Raw genomic sequence first — 25,155 nt, forward strand, 5'->3', positions numbered from 1 at the left:
GTATTTAGGTACAGTAAAGAGGTTGACCTAGAGACTGTGTGTGGTATTAAGGTACAGTAAAGAGGTTGACCTAGAGACTGTGTGTGGTATTTAGGTACAGTAAAGAGGTTGACCTAGAGACTGTGTGTGGTATTAAGGTACAGTAAAGAGGTTGACCTAGAGACTGTGTGTGGTATTAAGGTACAGTAAAGAGGTTGACCTAGAGACTGTGTGTGGTATTAAGGTACAGTAAAGAGGTTGACCTAGAGACTGTGTGTGGTATTAAGGTACAGTAAAGAGGTTGACCTAGAGACTGTGTGTGGTATTTAGGTACAGTAAAGAGGTTGACCTAGAGACTGTGTGTGGTATTAAGGTACAGTAAAGAGGTTGACCTAGAGACTGTGTGTGGTATTAAGGTACAGTAAAGAGGTTGACCTAGAGACTGTGTGTGGTATTTAGGTACAGTAAAGAGGTTGACCTAGAGACTGTGTGTGGTATTTAGGTACAGTAAAGAGGTTGACCTAGAGACTGTGTGTGGTATTAAGGTACAGTGTTAGATGTCTATGATATTGTACCTTTTGGCCCTTTCCCTGGGGCCGGCTCCACTGTGCTCCTAGTCCATATCAACATGATGCCTCCAGAGTCTCCCGTCAGGATGTCCCCATTGCTCAGGAAGGCCAGACATTGAATAAACTTGGGCTTCTCATATTTCTATGAGAAGGCAGGGAAATAAGTGTTAATTACTGCTAGATTTAACGGTGCGTGTTTTGGAAGACTGGCTATAGACAGCTTATACTGTAGGCATGGGTATGAAAGGGAGGCATCACAACAATATGCACAGCAGCAGTCCCTTTTGATGACTGTCACTGTGATAACCCTTTGGACATTCATTTACTACTCTTGCAAAGTACTTAAAATGTGTGAAGTGCTATAATTTTAACAGTAGTTAGAGCTGTTCTCACCCCAAAGATGCCCTGCTTGCGTGCCAGCGAGGTGCCGGCCCAGGTCCAGAAGAAGATGTGAGACTTGCCACAAGTTACTATGGTGTTGGCATCAGTAGGGTGGAACTCCACTGCCAGCACCACCTCGTTTGTAGACTAGAAAAGGAGAAACAAAGATTGCATACCGTTAAAAGGAAGATTAATATTCTATCCATTCGAATGGAATGGCTTTAGGACAGAATCACACACTACAAAACACCTCAGTTCTCTCTGACCTTGATTTCAGCAATCTTGGATTTCTTCTGCCAGTCCCAGACAGTCAACATATGGTCATTACAATCGTCAATCACCGCCAGGTGAGTACCTGAATCCTGTAGGATAAACAGCAGTAAAGAGTGTCTTCATGTCAGTAAAGCTTGTACGAAACACAGATCTTAATATCAAATAACAACATTATTCTATTTTAGGCCTGTTATTCTCTTATATGAACTGCAATATACAGTCATATGCGAGCCAGAGGTCAAAATAGTCCAGGAATGAATAAACAAATTGCATAAAGTGTTACGCAGCTGCCCAGGATCACTACAAAAACTCTAATAGGTAAGCCATTATCCACATTAAGCATTATAACATCAGTAAAGGCATAAGATATTAAAACCCCCTCATTCAAGCTTTACTATCTTTTTATGGAGCAAATCCATTGCCCCATTAGACCTTTGACAACATAAGAGGATAATGATTCACTTAAGCCAGAATTGGCTCTTGTTTGTGTGGGTGAGCAATTGTGCTTGTTTGTATAGATGTAGGTCGTGGAATGTATTTGTGCCTGTACTGTATGTCCACCGCTGAAGGAACCAGGCAGTAAAAACTGTTTCCGGAATGTGCTAATTGTGGGCCGAGAGAGAATAGGAACTACCGCTGATTAGAGAGTCAATGAGGTATTCATCACCACAATGATACCACGAGCTGCTAGTCGGATCATGGGAAGGCTCAGTCCAGGAACGCAGCATCTGAAACCCCTGAAATCAGCCTAGAGCACCTTCCCACATTTCCTGGTTGAGTTTTGTGCAATGCTACCAATCATTCCATCGACACATCCTGGATTAAACATTTGGATAGGGATACCCACCGCTTTGGAGAAGGCCAGGGAGCCCACGCCCCTCTCAAAAGTACCCAGGCCGAGGACCTGCAGAGTGGACAAACTGACCGAGTCCCAAACCCTCACGTGGGGCTGCAGTGGCTGGAGGTGGAGAAAAGGAAAAACACAGAGACATCATCTGACCAGCTCCCATCATCCTCTCCTAGTGTCCTCCCCTCCGCAAGCACTGGCAGATCAAAGAACTGGATGAATTCCCACCCAATGCTTTTTATTTATCATGTCCTTTAAGATCAGTGGCCATAAAGGAAAGAGGTGAGTAGAGCCATTTTAAAGGCTTGACAAAGCCTTTAGCAGTAAGTGGTGGAGGTTAGGCTGACTGACAAGCCGATCCTCTTTAACAAAGTCATTCCAGGACAATTAGAGCCAGTTTGGCATGTTTAGAACCACCAAGCTTAAATATAATGAGTTGCATTAGAACACGGATTGGGGCTAAACTTGAGAGAATACGGAGCACCTGTGTCTGCGAAGGCCGTCATAGACATGAGCGAGCCTGGTCGTGCAAAGTAAGCAGAAACACACAACAGGGGAAAAGGGGTAATTGGGGATTACACCGTAAAAATAAGACAGAAAAAGACGTGCATGTATTCGGTAAGCTTGAATAGGTGCCATTTGAGCTCTGTAACTGTGTGTGTGTGTGTGTGTGTATGTGTGTGTGTGTGCATGCATGCGCAATGGGAAAAAAAAACAATGTGTGGGCTTCTGAAAACAGGTTGAACAAACATGAAATGAAACACAGACAAACATATAATTAAATGATTAAGATAGCAGTGAGCGGGGGGGGGGGGGGGCGGGGCTGAGGAACGGTTAATGAGTTGGAAGAGTGACTCACCCGCCCATCCTTGTCGACTCCGGCAATCTGTCCTGTGGCAATGCGGATCTTATCAGGGTGAACGGCGAGGCTATCAAGAGGCAGAGAGATATACACACGTTATATACAGAAAGAGTGAAGAGGGAGAGAGAGAGAGAGAGAAAGAGAGAGAGAGAGAGAGATAGAGGCTAAGAGACAAAAACATCTGTACCAATCATGTTTTAGGTCTTTGTTTTGGGGAAACTACCAACCGGCTGAAAACCCCTAAAGTCGGCAGTAATAAGTCAATACATCCACTGTGACACACACAAATACTCATTCAGCTCTCCCTTTTCTTTCTCACAGACAGAAAGGGCTTCCATCTATTTGCATAGTGTGTTTATCTTAAGGAGTCACTGTGAGGAAGGAACCCGGAGACGGTTCAGACATATGTATGTGTCAGGTACAGAACAGTTATTGGCGGAACGAAAAGTGTTTGCTTAATCCACATGAAAGGTTTTGTGCAATGTGATTACACGTTGTTCAGGTGCTGGGAAACATCTTTTCTCCATGGAGTTTGTGCTATGTTCTGTACCGTGAATGCACATGACGTTCTGTAGACTATCTAATCGTTACTGTATCACACATCAAAGGCTGAGCAAAGGCTTTCCTCCCATCTGATTTCTGTGTTAAAAGAACACAACCCAAAGAAAAAAGAAAAAAAAACATTGCTCTGGGTTGAAATAGAAACTTTGCAAAAATTGAATGGAACGTAATGAAGCTATTCTGAATGTGTTTTCTCGGTATCGCAAAATGCACTGAGCATTGAGAGGAGTTTCGGCTTTCGGCAGATGAGGAAAATGAACACTGGCCAACATGGGCTTTGGGTAGACAGGAATGGCAGCTCACCATTTGACGCAGTCGGTATGGCCAAGGTAGTGACGCTGGGTCCTCTCCTCGTAGTTGAAGAGGACCACCACTGAGGCTATGAAGTAGAGGCTTTCCCCTGTAGGGAGGAGATAGACATTGGCTCTGCAGTCCCTCCCTCTGTAGCCGTAACTGACAACGGGAGTCAAGGAACCACAGCACAAGAGGAAACCCACCGAAACAAACCCACAGAAAAACTAATGGAAAGGTGATAGTGATGGACAGAGGTCAGGGACCGACAGAGAGGGACAGAGGTCAGGGACAGATGAAGAGAGAGGGACAGAGATCAGGAACAGCCTCCCTCCAGGGCTGAGAAGAAAGGATACACCCACTCCAGTTTGAGCCTCTCCGGAGGCAGCTCGGACCGCACGTCTTCATAGTTCTCCACGTCCGAGGGGATGAACATGGTGATGGGACGTCCTCGCATGAACATTTTGATGTAGTCTCCCTCTGTGAAAAAGGACCGGACAGAAAGTCAGCATGCTACATTACAGATGCCAGTTTCACTTGCTCTACACAGAGGAGCTGTGTTGATAGTAAACCCATGCTTTGGCACCGACATTTAACGCATAACATCAGCTGACATGTATTACCAAGGGCAGACCTGGGTACTAATACGATTTCAAGTCATTCCAAATATGCTGAAACAGGCTACAGCAAACACTGAAAGAAGTATTTGAACCCAGGTGCGAGTGGGGGTGGGTGGTCTTTTTCTCACCCCAGAGAAACCCTTATAAGGCAATGCATTTAAAAAGAATTGTGGTCTGAGAAATAGCTCTTGCTTAATAAAGGTTGAACTAGTCATGAGTCAGTGAGTGTTAGTCAGAGGGCACAACATGAGTTTAGTCCATTAACCAACGAATTTCAGCAGCTTGACTGCTCACCACCGATCCCGGCGGCGCACAAACATTTACTGTCAGAACACGTTTTCTTTTCTAGGTGAAAGCCCTTGTGTGCTGGGTTAGTGTGCGGCTCATGCTTTCCCTCATCCAGGGACGAGAAAGACAGGCGGACTGAGAGGTATGGACAGATCGAACGGATGGAGAGACGTGCCGTGCAGTGGTGTGAAGCGGTGAGTCGGTGAACCCAAACCCGGCTGAAACAAGAAACTGTGATAGGAGCTTAGAAGAGAGACCAGGAGGAACACACAGCAGGAGAGGGGGGGGGGGGGGGGTTCTGAAGTGGACTGGGATAGGTGGAACACTGTGTTTCCCCTGTCTAGCTTCCAGCTTGGTGGGTTAAGGCTCTCCTAGTGAGAGGATGAGAGGGGGCAATTTCTCCATTGCTCATGAAATAGGGAGAGAAGGCCTTCGTCCAGTTTTCCCAAAATGAGGGGGAGCATATAGCACTGACCTAAACCTGAACTGTCAGAATCCATCAATCCAGTCCTGACTAGCTAGCACCACGGGAAAGCCTGACATTCTGCCGTGGACAAAATGATAAGTCCAGCTGAAGTCTGAGTCATTCCGAAGTAATGCGTTCACTCGCAGTATCTGTGCCCATTTGTTACAGGAAAAGGCTGAATAAGTTGAATTCATGCCCAGGGTGTCTGTCTGTGGAGCAAACTGAGTTAGCTAGCCCCCGTCAATCATCTCAGGACGACCCACATTACTTGTATGACCAGCGGCAACCTGTCTCGAGCCATGAGGGTGGTGCTTTTACCTAGGCAACGATTGCCTAAGTGACCATGGGGCGGGGGATAGTAAGGCGGGGCAGGGAATGGGAAGGTGTTGTGGACTGGCACGGCCACACCCATTATTTAAGCAAATTCTGTATTAGATTTAATGATAAACAGAAAAAGAAAAGGAAATAAATGAGCTGAGGGGAAAGACAGGTCCTATCTGTGTTTGACTTAATGGCAGACTGTTAAAGGTTGAGGGAACAAAAAAAGAAAGAAAAGATCTGGGTTCAATTCCCATGGGGGGCAGCACGAAAACGTGATCATTTTTGCACCCACTAATCAGATTTGCACTGAAAAAGAGTCTTGTCAAACATCAAAAATTCTAATGGATGCAAATTAAGATACAATTAATTAAGATTAAGATACGAACAGACGGATGGAGCAAAAGACAGACAAAGAGGTTATGCGATTGGCCAAAAAGCAGAGAGTGGGCAAGCGCTCGCTACAAGGCTGGCAGCGCACGTCACTCCGCGGTGAAAACGTACCTGCTTGGCTGTTTTTCTCACGGGTTGACATTTTGGCTGGTCATGAGACAGAAACAACATCACTCAAAACACACAATGATAGGGAGGATAAAGAGCTACAATGATCTGAAGAAGACAATGACTAGTTGGGTATACACAACAGGATGAATGATACTGGGACAGAAAGGGGTGCGTTTGAAAAAACCACAGGACACTAGACCCTAAATTGAAGCTCTTTTTCCTAAACAGAGCCCCTGTCAAACATAGTTCAACAATGCTGGTTCATAAGCCCGTGAGAACACACTGCTCTAGTGGTTCCATTAGATGGTAGTGGATGACACAGAAAATACAATAAACCGTACAGAAGTATAGTCACCTTGGCTGAAGACTGGGTCTTTATGTCTGAAAGAAAATGAAGAAAAAACTATTTCAGGTCAGAATTTCCTTGAATCTTATAAAGTCTAAGGAGTTCATTGGTTGTCATAGAGATTCCAGGATTCCATTTCATTGCCTGATGGGTACTTTCAGGTTAATGAGTATTCTATTAGTTTCACTGTAATTGTTTCAGTAACCTCTATAATGGCAGCGGTGCATCTCAGGGGTTTCTGGTACATGGCCAATACACCCCAACTAACAAACGTCGTGCTTAAGAAAAGCCTTTAGGCGTGATACATTAGCCAAAACACATTCCCACACCCACATGTGCCTTATTGCTTAAACACATTGCTCAATTAGCGTCGCACTTTAACATTATGTCCGATTTCTGAAGAGAGTCCAGTCTCCCACTCACTTGTCTGCATTCTTCACCACCTTGGCCAGCAGTTTTGAGGTGGAGGCGGCCTTCACCAGCTTGATCCTGCTCTCTTCGCCACTCTCCCAGGTACTGCTCTGAGAACGCTCTATGCCCCGCTTGGCACTGTGACCTCTACGGACAGAGGAATACACGGAGCGAAAGCGAAGACGGAAAGTTAGTTTCATACCAGAAAGTTGGAGACAGAGCAGAGAGCGAAGAATTAGCTAAAAAGAAGAAAAGCAGGAGGGTGGAGGAGATGCCATGGTTCAAATTTAGAATGTAGATGTGGCTACTATATCGACTTTAACTTAACAGTCTGCAAAGTCAAACTGCATATTATTCTGTGTAATGGTAAAAACAGCAAGCAAATGGGTGACCTGACAAGTTGAAATGCCGTATGCTTTATTCAAGACACTCTCAGGCGAGTTTACATGGCAACCCCTCCAATTGGGTTAATCTGGACCTGAAACACACAAACACACACACACACACGCTGAGGCATCCAGGGGAGTGGTACAAACAGGAAAAAGTCCATCCCAGACATAGGTCAATATCCCCGCAGGCTGGATTAAAAAAAAAATAAGAGCCCCAGATGCCAGGAGATAGAGAAGTTCGAAGAGTTGGCTACAACAAACCCAATGCAGGTTAATTCATAAAAAGAGGACTGAATAACAGCTGAGAATGAAAGTCTTAGAGAACAGCTAGAGCAGACAGAGAGAAAAGAGAGAACAGAGAGAGAGAGGGATGGAGAGAAAGACAAATGCCACTCTTCATGCCAAGCTGTGGGGAGGAAGGGTTATTTTCCAGGTCTAGAGGTTTGGTTCACTTCTGCATAGCAGCTGTTCTACCTCCGAGTCACCAGGGGGCAGTGGTGACACTGAGGGGCGAAAAGGTCTAAATATTGGTTCAATGATGTGTTACACTGCTACATTTTCAGAGCCCCTACTCTCTTCTTATCTGCAGTACGGAGATGGAAAGACGCCCAGACATCCTCTGCTAATTCTAACTGCATGTATGGAATTTGGCTGGAAAAGAACAACCTAGTCTGAACAGAAGTGATCCATAACCTCACTGTACAAACACGTAACACACACAACACACACAACACACACAACACACACAACACACACAACACACTGGCCCTGGGAGGGCAAAAAGCAGCAATCTGTGGGGCCCCAGCACAGAGGTGAGGTGGAAGGAAGGGAAAGCTAACAGTCCCATCGATAGGTCCCGCGCTGGAGCCCGAGCTGGAAGGCTTCCCCCTCAAGGGGTTCGTGTGCGTGCAGGAAAGGGGGCTGAGGCAATAGACACGGGGCAAAAGAAGAGTAGCGTGACCGACAGATGGATCGAGGGGTAAATAAAATAACAGGCCCATAAAAGGAAGCGCCTCATCGCACGGACTACAGAGAGGCCTGACGCTTGCAGCGCATTTGAATGAGAAACGGCACCTCAAATCTCAAGGCTTTACGTGACCAATGACGCATGGGAAAGGACAATTTAGGATGTAAAAATCGGAGCGTGCTGCTTCCCTGCCTAGCGAGAGGCCAGGCTCAGAAGCCTTGCCCATTTCGTATTGGGTGGACACACGCACAATTGCTAGCAGATGAGTTTCCCGGCTAATGTGCTTGGCATTACTGTGGCAGTGACTAAAGACATGATACATGCCCAGTCTAATATTCAACGATGGATTCGTTGGGTTGTTGTTGTACAACTTAATCGGTGCTCAATGTATTTCAGAATAATTGATGTTCAATGAGCGTGAGGCTGACCAGCGCTTTGATTAGCAAGGGCGTTCATTCTGGGTCTGTCAGCGTGTGTGTGTGTGTGTGTGAGAGAGTGTGTGTGTGAGTGTGTGTGTGGTGTGTATGCCCGTGTGTATCCTGATTGGTGTGAAGCACAGCTGGTGTGACAGATAGGACCGCGCTGTTACAGATGACTGCAGACAGGACATCTGCAAACCATTCTGCTCCGTTCTACTCCTCTCATCTCTAATCTCTGAATGAAAGGGCTTGGCTATGAGCGGGGTTAAAGGTAATCTGAAAGACAAGTTAGTCAGTTTTGGTGGCTGAGTGAGTACATGGCAAAGATAGCGGAAAGTACGTTTTAAAGATTAGACAGGGAGCAAATCTGGAAAACCCAAAGCCATTGGAAGGAGAGGGATCCAAAGCATGCGGACTCTGCCACAGGTCAAAGGTAAGTCAGAGGTCAAAGGTAAGTCAGAGGTCAAAGTTAATCTAGAAGTCAAAGGTGAGCCAGAGGCAAGAGAATTCGGAATGCTGCCAAGGCATTGCACTGGTAAAGAGGGCATCAATCAAACTGGGCATATGAAGAACCTTTTGGCTGTGGGGGTGCCCTTGCCCTCCGGGGTCTGCCTTTGGGACTGGGGGGGGTGAGGGGAGGGAGGGTGGCTGGAGCTGGACGGGGACGGAGAGGGCTGCACTGGGCTGCCAGCGGGGGCTTTATCGTTAGCTTGGCTGGCAGGGGAGGACTCCTCCTCCTTCTCCTTGATGCCCTCCATCTGAGGCTTGTCCTTCTTTCTCTCTGCAGTCGGACCGCTGTGGAGACAACCGGGGGGGTCAAACAAATGCAAAAACAACAACAACACGTGGAACTGCAGGGCAGCGTTGACGGTCATCTGATCCGAGGTCTGTCCCCGGAACAGATCCAACCTGCAGCCTTCCATACTAACACCAATGAACAGGCTGACTTCATATTTCATCCAATACTGACTTTTTCTATTCGGGGGCCGTTGCTCTGCAACGCCCAACCAGATGATCAGCAGTAACCCGTGGCTGATACCCAGTTACAACAGAACCTACAAGAACCCTGGGGGACTTGATGGCCTTGTTCTGCTGCATCACCGCAGGCCGAGAGGGAGGAGTTAAACAGGTCAACATGGGACAGGTTGACAAACAGAGTTTCTAATCTGGGAGGGGCGAACGTGTCCGATGGAAGGTCAACGCACACTTCAGTGGGTACTCATCCTGGGGGAGGATTTGGGGGTGTGGTGTGTAACCGTGCCTACGTATGTGTGTGTGTGTGTACAGTACCTCTTGGCTGCGGAGGAGAATGTCTCCTTCCTGGCGACGGACACCGTGGAGCCGTCTCTGTCTCTGTGGCTGGGTTTGCGGCTGCTGGTGCTGCCGTTGGCGATGCAGGACATGGAGTAGGCCTCACGAAGGGGAGTCTGTCCTACCAGGGGCAGATGAGAGGACAGCTATTGGAGCGTACTATCCTATACAAGTCAACGGGCAACCGGGCCTGCCCTAAGCATTATGGGATGATAACTGTATAACTCAGGACCCACCACCCCCCAGCCCCCCCTCCCGTCTGCAGCAGGATATAGGGATTACGGGGGCGGAGGAGGACAGATACAAACAAGGGTTAGGAGTCTGATCAGACAGAGGAAGGATTAGGGAGTGCTGATTCTGACCTAACCCCCCCCCCCCCCCCTCCCCAGACAGACTAACGGGATAAGGGCCGAAGATGGAGCAGGCGTCTCGTCCGAGTAAATCTCTGATTAACAGTCCTCAGGCAGAGCTGGAAACACACCCCCCCCCAGGCAGGCACACTGTTTTCCCCAGCATAGACACGGCAAAACAACCCTGATCCCTGTATTGTGTTCATGCACTGCTGACTGCTACATGGACTGAAACATAGAGTCCTTACTATAACTTGTGGTTGTGCAGTTGCCTCTACCCATCTTAAAATCCACCCGCTAATGAAAGTGACTCTGTATAAGAGCGGCTGCTAAACGACTAACACGCAAAAGAGGTCAAAAAGAGGAGCAGGACTAGGACCGAGTGTGGCCACACGGTGGGGGGGACAGAAACAAACCATTCCATTGGTGGGAGCAGATCTGATGGACAATGCAACCCATTTGTACGGGGTTACGTTGTTCTCCGTTCCTCTACACCATTCTGTCAGATTTACTTGTAGAGTCGGCATGGGAATGGGGGGATGTGTAGGGGGCGGGGTTACGCTGGGGAGGGGGGTGGCATGCAGCGACCCGGCAGAGATCTGACTCCACGTCAGTGACACACGGACCAGTTTCACGGCCCATTACCCCCTGGCACAAACACACCAGAGTGTTTGAGGTGGTGGGCTCCCACCCTCCCTCCGCGGGGCAGGGTTTGGGGGATAACCCATCCAACGACAGCCCCCTCCCTGTTCTCCCCCTGGTTTATTCCCTCCGCCTCATCGTCAAGGCAGAAGACAGGACAAGAGTAATTGGGAAAAGGCTGACTACGCTGGGGAAAAGCCCTGAGGGACAATGGAACACATGAGTGTTGATGTTAAATCAAGCCAACGCTAATCAAAGGGCTGTGTGTCAATAACGACGGATGCCTTGCGAAATGGAGGCACCTCATCCATCAACCTGGCATCCCAGTCAATAAAACCTGTCTGTCTTGGGATTGACAGGTTTGTGTGTGTTTGCATCTATGTCTGTAGAATGCAAGCTCCCCAGCCCACAGCCAGTAAGAAAGTTAACTGTGTGTTTGTGTATTCAGTGTCCCACAGGAAGACCCGACATAATCTCCTTAACACTCACAGAAAACGCTGGACAGTTCTGCCTTCAATCCACACACACACAGACCCACGCCTGACTAAGCATGCAGATACGCATGCATTCACACACGTGCGCACACAGACACACACACACACACACATCCTGATCCCTCCTCATAGTGTCAAATTCAGAATGAGTATGAATGCTCCCAGCCTCACACTAAGAAAATGGCCTTGGCTTCCTCAATCCTGATAATAGATGATTTGGAAAAAAGGCAGAGTTGGGAGAAAGTGTGGAAAAATAAGAGCTGGAAAGATAAAGATAAAGATCTGGAAAAAGAGAACAGAGAATAAAAAGGAGAATGAGAAGAAAGGGGTTGAAGTCTGTGTGGAAGAGGGGAAAGAAAGACTGAACAAGGAAGAGAAAGAGAGAAATATACGTCTGCTACTTGGGTAAGCAGACACGGGTCTCAAGAGCTGGAAGGGGCCCTGTTTGGGGGAGCGCGTGTGTGTGTTTGCACGCACGGGTGTGTACGTGCGTGTGCACGTGTGTGTATGTGTGACGGTGGAGGTTTGCCGTTTGGGAGCACGTGCTGTGCACCAGCCCCCCTCAGCTGCCAACGGCACAGACAAAGGGACAGTAGAAATGGAGAACGCAGCCCGGTCACTGCCAAACTGCTAGCTCATATCCATCCACTCGGCAAGCCCCCAGAACCCAACAGCGCTTGTTCCCGACGAGCCAAAACTGCAGACCCTCTCAATACAGCAGGGCACGGGTCACCGAGGGGTCATCGCTATGGCGACGGATACTAATACGTAGGAGAGCGACGTCAATAATGAGATTAAAAGGTGACCGGAACGAGGGATCAAAGGGGAGGGTCAGCAGATGGGGGTGGAGGGATGTGGTGTGTGTCGCGGAAGGGATGTGACAGGTTGGCGAGAACGGGCACAAGATTAACCACCTCGTTGCCATAGCGGTCAGACACAGTAGCATGTTGCTCTCCAACACCTGAAAAGCGCTTCCTAACCTCCTTCGAGGAAACTGCAATGGTTTCATATTACTGGATAGGTCGTTGATGATTTACTCAGTGAAAGAGGTTTCCTTAGAAGTGTTCCAATGAGGTCGTCATGGAAGTAAAAGAGAAAAGCGATGACTTTGTCGCTGTTATCTACTGGAAAACCTCCAACGGGGACACGTTCTCTTCTTCTACGAGTCACAAATGACTTTCCCAGCAGAGAGAAAGTGACATGTGAAGACTGCAGTCGACCCAACAAAGACAAAGTTCCTCTGCCGACAATTAGGCACCCCTGCCGGCAATCGCACACATGCACATACACACGTACACGTACACACGCGCGCACATGCACAGCTAGGAGACAGTGGTTGTTATTGTGTGCAGATGGACTGGAGTCAGTTAACCAGAAGTTAACACCGAAGCTTGGTTACAGAGCCCAGAGGCTTGCCAACGTATGGGGGATCCACACATTTATCTCCCCCGCTTCTCTACTCCCTCCTCTCTCAGTAAAAGACGGCCCATCTCTCTCACTCCGTCTGAGCATGCATTCAGTGTCTTTCTTTCTCTCCTTGACAGCCCGGGAATGATATTCCTGACAGGGACAACCACGGGATAGCCACAGGAATGCCCCCCACCCAAACCTCGCCGCTCCTCTCCTGTGGCTGGACATGTCAGCCTCCGCTTCATCACTTAGCTCAGGGACAAATCGGCGATTGTGTTGGGGTGTACTGTCAGACAATGGACTGGTATACTCCTTGTGGAGACACTGAATTCCTGGTGTGTTTCTGAATCGTGATTGAGCTGGCGTGATGTGTTACAAAGTGGGCGGAACCAGCGTGTTACTTGGTGTGGTGCCTTTCTGGTAGGAGAGGTCTAACGCGCTATAGCAAAGCTCCATTCAATGTGTAAATTAAAAGAAATACGTCCCTTCCCCTGGCCCTAAGTGGCACGCTCACACACGCACCCGTGCACACGCGCGCACACACACAGGCCTACACAGGCCTTCGCTCTGAATGATCACGTTTTCCGCCACAGGTTAAAGTTAGAGTGAAACTGTTAGCAGACCCAGGTTCTGGCTCTGGTCCTGAACCACCGCCGGGTAAACACCAATGGAAGAACACCAGAGCAGAGCTCTTTAATAATATGGATCTGGTGAAGACAGAGGGGCTGAACAAACCACTGGGAAAGTAGACATGAATGGAACTACGGACGCTATTACAGACGGATCCGACCGTGTGCGATCGTCTAGCGATGAAAAAACACAATCATGAGAGACAGGTGTGACTGGGGTTGATGTAGACAGGTCCAGAGGTCAAGGGGTCGGACTACCTTTGGTGCCGGTCTGTTTCTTGGCGGCCGTGTCCTCGGAGAGCGCCAGTCGCCGCAGCACGTCGGCCAGCGCCGCCTTCATCACAGTGATCTCGTCCTCCTGCTGCTGAACGCGCAGCTCCAGCGACGAAAGGCGGTCCTGCACGTCAGACGCGCTCGCCGCCGAGATGCTGTCATCTGTGGACAGAGAGGCGACCGGGTTAGGCGTCAGAAAGAGACAAGACGAAGAGACAAGACGGCCACATTTGAGACAAGAAGGCCAGTTTGACAGCAAACTGACAGGCTTTGATAAGACTTCCCGGGTTGAACGGAGCAGGAACGGCCTGCTTGTTGCAACTTTTGACTTCCCTTAAGCCCATTGCAAAATATAGGAAGTGAAAACCTTACAAACAAAAGGTTGATACTGTAAATAGCAAAACCTACTGGACTCTGATTTCCTGTGTGTATGTGTGTGTGTGTGTGGGAGATTGTGTGTTCATAGCTCTCTCTACTGTACAGCATAAATACAGGGCACATGTTGAACTGCTCTCAGTATTTGTGGGTTGAGGGTTGTGTGTTTTTCAGGCTGGGGCTACTGCCAAGCCTAGCTGTGGTTAAGATCTTGATTGCTGGACGGCATGGGGGTAATTTGGCAGTGAAGACAGTTAGGGGGCCTCATAGCTGAGGTTGGCCTGTTAAAGGGGTGCTGACTAACCCCCCCACCCCACCACCTCTTTTAAGAAGACTCCCTTCAGTGGAATGTAAACCCCCTCAACTCCTTAGACAGACAGACTCGGTGAGTGATAAAGTGAAACTTCAACATTCCCTCATAATAGTCAGGAGCAAAGTATTACCCAGTTAAACAAACATCTCTCTGTCTAACAGCACACGCCATGCGAGCACTTGACTCCTCAACTCTGGTAAACAATCAAAGCTTATCCAATGGCATAACCATGTTTATGATGATGTTTGTGACACTAACACGTCAAGCAAACGTTTAAAACACGCCCAAAGCACAGTCTGGCCAATACAGATCGAAAAATAAATTAACAGTCGTATACAGAAGGCTTGCAATATGGCGTGCGCACCAACACAAACACACACCCAAACACCCACCAACCCAACTAGACACCCACACACACACACACACACACCCACCCCACACACACACACACACACACACACACGTACACACATACACACATACACACATACACACATACACACATACACACATACACACATACACACATACACACATACACACATACACACATACACACACGACTGTTGTGAGAAGGGCAGCGGTATTAATGTTACTCAAATGCACCAAAATATTCCTGCAGTTTCACCTTTAAATGGACCAAAAAATTTTGAACTGTTGTTTTGAGAGTTTCAGGTGCATATTTCTAAGTACTGTACATTCTGCACACATCATTCACACTCAGCCTTGTAGAAAAAGGGCAAGGCGGTGAGCCCTGTTAAAGTGGCAGAGAGGGAGAAAGAGAGAGAGAGACAGAAGACCCTGGGGAAGACTTAACTGACCAATCAGTGAGCAACAAGGATGCCACGCTAACAGAACAATGAGCCTCTGTCCACTGAGGACACCTGAGCCAGGCAAACTAGCCCAGCGCAGAGTCCTCAATCCACTCCTATAGGGAATGCATGACCCTCAAATAGACTAAGACTCAGCCAGGGAAAACTGCTTAAGTAGTTCTGCATGAACTGTCAATCAACTGAATCTTATGGGCATGGCCAGAAAAAGCAAGCCATCCCAGATCCATCAACTAGACCGGTACTGCAGAACAGACAGGAAGACCAGTCCACCTATGAGGCCTGTCAAACCCCATTGAAGGGTTGGGCGAAAACTAATGTGCTGAGATTACCCTTCTTGTCCTATTGAAAGAGGGAGAGCACGCACATCTGCTTGCACCACACACACACACATGCACACACACAAACACACAAGCCTACACACAAACAGTCGCTGAATCCTGGCAATAGAGGAACTTAGTTTGTCGGTCTTCTTTCTCCCTCTGTCTGATACAATACTATATTACTGGTTTACAAACAGGGCTTCTTCCCTTGGGACTAACGCGTGCACACACACACACACACACACACACACACACACACACACACACAGCATGGTGACTTAAACACTGTAGGGACAATGGCCTGAGTGTTGGTTGCTTGCAGAGTTGAAGGCTTTTGGCTTTATTTTATGGGACATTTTATGGGATCATCTACCCAGATTTGCTGAACCACTGCAAAAATGTGACACGGGTCTGAATAAAGTCAGCCAAATGTGTGTGGGTTTCAGCATGACCGGATCACCTGGTCCGACCAGCTTCATCCCAACCTCTGCTCTCTCTCTAATCCCCTTTAAACTTGCAGAATGATCACTCCCCCATTCCCTGCCTCGTCCGTTCCGACCTCTCTCTGTCCCCGTTCACTCTCTTCCTCTCCTCTTTTCTCTCTTTCTTTCTCAGAGAAAGGAAGGCTTCTGTACTTGTCATTTCTTACAATGGCCTGACACATTCCTGAACAGAACTCGCCTCTCTGCCACTACAGTGCGCACGCACACACACACAAACACGCACACACACACACGCACACGCACGCACGCGCACACACGCACACACGCACACATACACACACATGCGCACACACCCAATAAAACATATGTAATGAAATAGGGTTAACAAAGCGTCAGATGTGCGGCATTCTGGAATTCATAGAAAACCTCCAAGCTTGCCCTGGAAAATGGAATCATGGAGAATGATTCAGGATGAGAGTTAGTGAGATAGTACTGGGTGTGAATGGTGATACGCATTCATTCAATACACAATCCTCTGAGCAATCTACTGTACAGTCATCGTTATCATTAGAGCATTGCAAAACAGATGAGAGGATATGTAAATCATTACCCAACAGCCTTTAAAGAAATGCTAGAGAAAGTGCTGCAAAAGGTCTACAGAATAAAAAGCACCCGATAAGTGGGTAATTGCATTGGTGAATTTTCTTAGAGAAGGATTTTTTGGGGGCAGATTTCTGTGTGTGAAGGTGAAACGTGGTGAAGAGGCTGAGGAACTGAACAAATAAGATGCTCACAAGGTCACACAGACTAGACAGAATTCAGCTGGAGTTAGAATTGTACTCTAGCAAGTGAGGAGACTTCACTTATTGTAGCAAGTTAGGAGAACTGAATTCATTGTAGAAAAATAGGAGAACTTCATTGACACAAGTTATCAGAACTTGCATAAATGCAGTAGAAGCAGGTGAGGGTAATTGTTAATCATCAATCAATCAATCAAATTTATTTATAAAACTCTTTTTTACATCAGCAGTTGTCACAAAGTGCTTTTATAAAACACCCAGCCTTAAACCCCAAGGAGCAAACATGAGTAGTGTTGAATTTCAGTGGCTAGGAAAATCATGTTTTATTTTGCTATTAAATTATTGTTAAATATGTCTAATACAATTTTTAGCTGGATTGGTAATATTTGATTAATCTTTAAGTAGAATCACTAAAATACTTAGTTGAGCCACGAAAGAGTGTGATTTTGATGACATGGAGCACATATCGGCGCATACAGTACACCGTGTTCAAATACTGTTTGCTCGTCTCGATAGGACCACTATTGAAACCAATGGCCAAATATCCCAGAATGCATCTTTAAAGTTAGAAAAAGAGTTACGGTTAGGATGAGTTCAAATTCAAATATGCTTCACTTTCAAATTTCTATCCTATTTAGACTTCACCCAAGCTATATCTCATACAGACATGAGCCAAGCTATATCTCATACAGACATGACCCAAGCTATATCTTATACAGACATGAGCCAAGCTATATCTCATACAGACATGACCCAAGCTATATCTTATACAGACATGACCCAAGCTATATCTTATACAGACATGACCTAAGATATATCTCATACAGACATGACCCAAGCTATATCTCATACAGACATGACCCAAGCTATATCTCATACAGACATGACCCTAGCTATATCTCATACAGACATGACCTAATCTATATCTCATACAGACATGACCCAAGCTATATCTCATATAGACATGACCCAAGGTATATCTCATACAGACATGACTCAAGATATATCTCATACAGACATGACCCAAGCTGTATCTCATACAGACATGACCCAAGCTATATCGCATACAGACATGACCCAAGCTATAACCCATTTAGACCCAATTTAACTGGAGAAAGACAGAGAGGAGTGAACCAATCAGCAGCCTGGAAATAATCATTTGATATGAGGAAGCACAATCCCAAAAACATATCCTGTCAAACAGGAAGCCAGCCTTTATCATTAATCAGAGTTGTTTTGCTTTGAACACGCTCAATGTATGCTCTAATGGTTGATGTCGACACTAACAACCAGTCAGGGCTGGTTTTTCACCAACTGAAGATGTAGCATGCATTTCCCCAAATCACACATTCATTCAGTATGTTGTTGAACAATTTGTCGTTACAAGCATGATCAAAAGGAAAGCAGCAGAACAGCTTTCATCATGAAAATGACCTTGACATGGGAAGTATTCCACAATACTGACGACAGACCATCCTCTACACATATGTTCATCTAAATCGGCGAATAATACGTTGTTTATTATTTATAGGCCGTGCATCCTATCCACCCGAAACCGCAGCTCATTTCTGTTGTGGAATCTCAATTTTGCTTAAAAAATATGTTGATCCTTGCCAATAATTGTAAAGACATTGGGAATGGCTGTATTTGCAGGGAACTTTGCTGTGAAGTTATCAAGCATTCACAAAAAGATTCAGGGTTTAGCAGATGTCTTCAACGTATAAAGTGAAGCCAAAGTGCAACGTATCTAACGACAATTGAATGCTGTCCTAAGAGTGGCTTGGGGCAGTGGTTACAACAGTTTTACACTGTAACACCGGCTTTTTGGAAGGATTTCAGACATTTGGTGAAGCTCATACGATTGTTCTAAATGTCGACGTAGCCATAAGATGCTTTAAGGAAACCAGAGACAGGTTCTTTCCACAGCCTTCCGCACAACTCCAGACTGCTGCGGGGCTGATCTGGGATCAGTTACTCTTTTCCATATAAATCACCTAAAAAGGCCATGCTGATCCTATATCAGCATTATTATCCGAGACACTTCATGAATACCGGCAAAATTAATAATTTCTCTCTCTTTGTAACAGAGCCAGCACTTATCCTGTGGGAATTCTTTCCAGAAAGGGTTCTTTTCACATGAGATCAATTTCAAAGTTGATCTGATTGGACAAGAAAAACAACATTAATGAAGAAAACAATTGACAAAAAAAAAAATTTCCTGTGTAAATGCAGACCAGGACAGGAGGTTTAACAGCTCAACTAGCAGACAGGAAAGGTTTAACTCAACTAGCAGACAGGGAAAGGTTTAACACAGCTAAACTATAAGACAGGAGAGGTTTAACACAACTAAACTATAAGACAGGAGAGGTTTAACACAGCTAAACTATAAGACAGGAGAGGTTTAACACAGCTAAACTATAAGACAAGAGAGGTTTAACACAGCTAAACTATAAGACAGGAGAGGTTTAACACAGCTAAACTATAAGACAGGAGAGGTTTAACACAGCTAAACTATAAGACAGGAGAGGTTTAACACAGCTAAACTATAAGACAGGAGAGGTGTAACACAGCTCAACTATAAGACAGGAGAGGTTTAACACAGCTCAACTATAAGACAGGAGAGGTTTAACACAGCTCAACTATAAGACAGGAGAGGTTTAACACAGCTAAACTATAAAACAGGAGAGGTTTAACACAGCTAAACTATAAGACAGGAGAGGTTTAACACAGCTAAACTATAAGACAAGAGAGGTTTAACACAGCTCAACTATAAGACAGGAGAGGTTTAACACAGCTCAACTATAAGACAGGAGAGGTTTAACACAGCTCAACTATAAGACAGGAGAGGTTTAACACAGCTAAACTATAAGACAAGAGAGGTTTAACACAGCTAAACTATAAGACAGGAGAGGTTTAACACAGCTAAACTATAAGACAGGAGAGGTTTAACACAGCTCAACTATAAGACAGGAGAGGTTTAACACAGCTCAACTATAAACAGGAGAGGTTTAACACAGCTAAACTATAAAACAGGAGAGGTTTAACACAGCTAAACTATAAGACAGGAGAGGTTTAACACAGCTAAACTATAAGACAGGAGAGGTTTAACACAGCTAAACTATAAGACAGGAGAGGTTTAACACAGCTAAACTATAAGACAGGAGAGGTTTAACACAGCTAAACTATAAGACAGGAGAGGTTTAACACAGCTAAACTATAAGACAGGAGAGGTTTAACACAGCTAAACTATAAGACAGGAGAGGTTTAACACAGCTAAACTATAAGACAGGAGAGGTTTAACACAGCTAAACTATAAGACAGGAGAGGTTTAACACAGCTAAACTATAAGACAGGAGAGGTTTAACACAGCTAAACTATAAAACAGGAGAGGTTTAACACAGCTAAACTATAAAACAGGAGAGGTTTAACACAGCTCAACCAGCAGACACTTCACTCAAGAGGTCAACATCTCCAGTGATTACTACTGGGAAGACTGCTTTCGTGTTCAGCTGTACAGTGACTTTACATGGTCGAGGGTCATGACGTCCTCTCTTTCCCAGCTCAGCTAAACTTCCAGTCAGTATTTTGACAGATGGCTACAGGAGGACTCTGTCCTCTCCCTCGGCTGTGCACGCCAACACGCAGAAAAAGGTGAATTACAGGCTACAGGTGTTTACCTGCTGTCACACTCTGGTGGCCTGGTTCAGAGGATGTACAGCTACTCCCTCTATTAATACTAAATCACCATGGTGCTCTGTAAATGAACAAATGAACAAAGACGCACGCACGTACACACACACACGCACACACGCACACGCACAGAGCAGAGAGGGAGTAGCAGGGTGTCTGAAACCATTGTATCATGTATAATTGACTGATTCGTGATCCCAGCCTCTGGCAATGGATAGTATCGCACTAAGCAAAAAAAGAAATGCAGGCACAAACAGAGAAACTACAGCGCACATGCACTTACAAGCATACCGCTGTGTATTTCTATCCTTGTGGGGGCCAGAAAGAAGTTTCCTAACCCTAAACTTAACTTAAACCGAAGCTCAATAACCTAACATTGACATCTAAAGTCAACTTAGCTGTAATTCCTTTCTCTAACCCATAATGTCTAAACCTAAAAGTAACTTAAAATCTAACCCTAGCCCCAATTACTAACCCTAAAAAATGTAACCTAAATGCTAACACTAGTCCTAATTGTAAATTTGTTCCTAACCCCTACATAACGCAGTCTGGCGTGTTAGCCTCTAAGGAGACCAGCCATCTGATCCATCCTATTCATGAGAAGAGTTCTCCCTTTTATATTCTCTCAATCTCTTGGTCAATTCATCTCTTGATTTTGATTTTTGGATGTACTTTTGTAAAGTAGTGGGGACGTAGTGTATGGTAATATGTTGTTATACATTGTGTGGTTGTGGTGGATGGTAATCTGATCCATCCTATTCATGAGAAGAGTTCTCCCTTTTATATTCTCTCAATCTCTTGCTCAATTCATCTCTTGATTTTGATTTTTGGATGTACTTTTGTAAAGTAGTGGGGACGTAGTGTATGGTAATATGTTGTTATACATTGTGTGGTTGTGGTGGATGGTAATATGTAGTTATATATAGTGTGGTTGTGGTGGATGGTAATATGTTATGTGTGGTTGTGGTGGATGGTAATATGTTGTTATGTGTGGTTGTGGTGCATGGTAATATGTTGTTATTTATAGTGTGGTTGTGGTGGATGGTAATATGTTATGTGTGGTTGTGGTGGATGGTAATATGTTGTTATGTGTGGTTGTGGTGCATGGTAATATGTTGTTATTTATAGTGTGGTTGTGGTGGGTGGTAATATGTTGATATTTATAGTGTGGTTGTGGTTGGAGGTAATATGTTGTTATTTATAGTGTGGTTGTGGTGGATGGTAATATGTTGTTATGTGTGGTTGTGGTGGATGGTAATATGTTGTTATGTGTGGTTGTGGTGAATGGTAATATGTTGTTATTTATAGTGTGGTTGTGGTTGGAGGTAATATGTTGTTATGTGTGGTTGTGGTGGATGGTAATATGTTGTTATGTGTGGTTGTGGTGGGTGGTAATATGTTGTTATGTGTGGTTGTGGTGGATGGTAATATGTTGTTATGTGTGGTTGTGTTGGATGGTAATATGTTGTTATGTGTGGTTGTGGTGGATGGTAATATGTTATGCGTGGTTGTGGTGGATGGTAATATGTTGTTATGTGTGGTTGTGGTGGATGGTAATATGGTGTTATACACTCACCTAAAGGATTATTAGGAACACCTGTTCAATTTCTCATTAATGCAATTATCTAATCAACCAATCACATGGCAGTTGCTTCAATGCATTTAGGGGTGTGGTCCTGGTCAAGACAATCTCCTGAACTCCAAACTGAATGTCAGAATGGGAAAGAAAGGTGATTTAAGCAATTTTGAGCATGGCATGGTTGTTGGTGCCAGACAGGCCTGTCTGAGTATTTCACAATTTGCTCAGTTACTGGGATTTTCACACACACAAATTTCTAGGGTTTACAAAGAATGGTGTGAAAAGGGAAAAACATCCAGTATGCGGAAGTCCGGTGGGAGGAAATGCCTTGTTGATGCTAGAGGTCAGAGGAGAATGGGCCTACTGATTCAAGCTGATAGAAGAGCAACTTTGACTGAAATAACCACTCGTTACAACCAAGGTATGCAGCAAAGCATTTGTGAAGCCACAACACGTACAACCTTGAGGCGGATGGGCTACAACAGCAGAAGACCCCACCGGGTACCACTCATCTCCACTACAAATAGGAAAAAGAGGCTACAATTTGCACAAGCTCACCAAAATTGGACAGTTGAAGACTGGAAGAATGTTGCCTGGTCTGATGAGTCTCGATTTCTGTTGAGACATTCAGATGGTAGAGTCAGAATTTGGCGTAAACAGAATGAGAACATGGATCCATCATGCCTTGTTACCACTGTGCAGGCTGCTGGTGGTGGTGTAGTGGTGTGGGGGATGTTTTCTTGGCACACTTTAGGCCCCTTAGTGCCAATTGGGCATCGTTTAAATGCCACGGCCTACCTGAGCATTGTTTCTGACCATGTCCATCCCTTTATGACCACCATGTACCCATCCTCTGATGGCTACTTCCAGCAGGATAATGCACCATGTCACAAAGCTTGAATCATTTCAAATTGGTTTCTTGAACATGACAATGAATTCACTGTACTGAAATGGCCCCCACAGTCACCAGATCTCAACCCAATAGAGCATCTTTGGGATGTAGTGGAACGGGAGCTTCGTGCCCTGGATGTGCATCCCACAAATCTCCATCAACTGCAAGATGCTATCCTATCAATATGGGCCAACATTTCTAAGGAATGCTTTCAGCACCTTGTTGAATCAATGCCACATAGAATTAAGGCGAAAGGGGATCAAACACAGTATTAGTATGGTGTTCCTAATAATCCTTTAGGTGAGTGTATATACGGTGGATGTGGTGGATGGTAATATGGTGTTATATATACTGTGGATGTGGTGAGTGGTAATATGTTATATATACTGTGAATGTGGTGGCATAAGATATGGTTTTAGGTGGGATGGGGTGGTGGGGGGATTTGATGAAATAAAAGCAAGACAAAAGTTATATGTTACAAAAGAAAATATTTCACACTACCTCAATGCATGTGTCTGAGCAAACAGACATTTGTAGACATATATCTATCTGGAAAAGTAGTCTTTTATTCTAGTCATCCATGCATGAACTGTATGGGAATGAGTGCACGCAACCAGGTGTGTGTGTGTGTGTGTGTGTGTGCATGTTTGTGTGGCATTAATCATCTTCATACTGTTCTTAGATTCCTGCATGCTGTTTGTAGGGGTTTTAAATTGTTTTCTACATGCAGTGACATGCCTGTTGTAAGACATTAGACTCTGCAGTCAGGCCAAGTATGTGCGTATGGAGAGAGACACACAGAGAGGGGGCGAAACAGAGACAGGGAAACAGAGAGACAGGGAAACAGAGAGACAGGGAAACAGAAAGACAGGGAAACAGAAAGACAGGGAAACAGAGAGACAAGGAAACAGAGAGACAGGGAAACAGAGAGACAGGGAAACAGAGAGAGATGGAAACAGAGAGAGATGGAAACAGAGAGAGATGGAAACAGAGAGACAGGGAAACAGAGAGACAGGGAAACAGTGAGACAGGGAAACAGTGAGACAGGGAAACAGAGAGACAGGGAAACAGAGAGAGATGGAACCAGAGAGACGGAAACAGTGAGACAGGGAAACAGAGAGAGGGAAACAGTGAGACAGGGAAACAGAGAGACAGAAACAGAGAGAGATGGAACCAGAGAGACGGAAACAGAGACAGGGAAACAGAGAGACAGGGAAACAGAGAGACAGGGAAACAGAGAGACAGGGAAACAGTGAGACAGGGAAACAGTGAGACAGGGAAACAGAGAGAGGGAAACAGTGAGACAGGGAAACAGAGAGAGACATAGAACAAGATAGTTGGAGACAGATGGGGAGAAATGAAAGAGATGGAAACATTTAGAGTTTAAGTTCTTTTGAGTGCTTAAGCTTTACAAACTCTTTATTGGGTCAGAGAGTCTACAGAACAGGTAAAATTTATTCAAAATAACACGGTTAGAATTTACAAAAATTAAATAAAATGCCTTAACTGAGCACAACACCCTCTACATGTCAAGTAAACTGATGAAAAGCCTACAGTTTCCCACAAGGTTGTAAGAGGCATACTCAAAGAGAGAGTGACAGGGGGAGAAAGCGAGATATCATGTGACAGATGAAGGGATTTGATGATTGATGGAATTGGATTGGAATTGGATTAGAAGAGAGAAGCTGCACACATATTCCTGCACTCAACCACACTTTATCACTGTAATAAACACTGTTACAACACGCAGACAGACACTTTACAACATTATCACTGTAATATACATTGTTACAACACGCAGACAGACACTTTACAACACTATCACTGTAATATACATTGGTACAACACACAAACTTTACTACATTATAAGCAAAATTCACTGATCCTGGACACACCTTTACAACTCTATCACTGTAGATCACTGATCCTAAACACACCTTAAAACACTATCAGTGGAACACACTGATCCTACACCCACTTTACAACCCTATCACTTTAATACTCTGCTAGTGTTTAACCAAATCCACTCGCCAGAACACACTAAATATTCACAACCAACACAAATAATTTGTAGCTCTATCAGAGACTGCTATACACAGTGCCATACACAGTTTGTGTGTGTGTGTTAGGTTACTGAGGTTTAGGTTAAAGTTAGGTTAAAGTTAGGTTTAGGTTAGGGAACATGGAATTGTTGTGTTCCCACCAAGGTTATTAATACTGGACTGTGTATGTATTCATCTGTGTGTGTATGTGTGTATATGCATTTAAGAATCTGTATGTTCTTGGAAACATTTGTCTGCCCTGAATGAT

General features: G+C 45.3%; 1 protein-coding gene across 5 annotated transcripts in view; it reads right to left on the reverse strand.

Moving 5' to 3' along the window:
- Nucleotides 1-25,155, reverse strand: part of LOC105030300 (EMAP like 4) — a 63,356-nt gene that overhangs the window by 17,072 nt on the left and 21,129 nt on the right. For 2 of the 5 annotated variants that reach the window (XM_010904052.5, XM_010904051.5), the window contains exons 2-14: nucleotides 13,586-13,762; nucleotides 9,782-9,923; nucleotides 9,065-9,286; nucleotides 6,729-6,863; nucleotides 6,315-6,340; nucleotides 5,960-5,995; nucleotides 4,120-4,243; nucleotides 3,776-3,925; nucleotides 2,909-2,978; nucleotides 2,050-2,160; nucleotides 1,196-1,291; nucleotides 942-1,076; nucleotides 555-690 (exon numbers count right to left, since the gene is read on the reverse strand). In XM_010904052.5, coding sequence (XP_010902354.2) covers nucleotides 555-690; nucleotides 942-1,076; nucleotides 1,196-1,291; nucleotides 2,050-2,160; nucleotides 2,909-2,978; nucleotides 3,776-3,925; nucleotides 4,120-4,243; nucleotides 5,960-5,995; nucleotides 6,315-6,340; nucleotides 6,729-6,863; nucleotides 9,065-9,286; nucleotides 9,782-9,923; nucleotides 13,586-13,762 — 1,560 coding nt within the window. Of the gene's footprint in view, nucleotides 1-554; nucleotides 691-941; nucleotides 1,077-1,195; nucleotides 1,292-2,049; nucleotides 2,161-2,908; nucleotides 2,979-3,775; nucleotides 3,926-4,119; nucleotides 4,244-5,959; nucleotides 5,996-6,314; nucleotides 6,341-6,728; nucleotides 6,864-9,064; nucleotides 9,287-9,781; nucleotides 9,924-13,585; nucleotides 13,763-22,511; nucleotides 22,569-25,155 lie in introns of all 5 variants that reach the window. The other 3 variants (XM_029120171.2, XM_029120173.2, XM_029120172.2) reach the window with 3 other exon arrangements.

The sequence above is a fragment of the Esox lucius genome, chromosome 6, assembly GCF_011004845.1.
Source record: "Esox lucius isolate fEsoLuc1 chromosome 6, fEsoLuc1.pri, whole genome shotgun sequence".
In the NCBI taxonomy this organism is placed as follows: domain Eukaryota; kingdom Metazoa; phylum Chordata; class Actinopteri; order Esociformes; family Esocidae; genus Esox; species Esox lucius.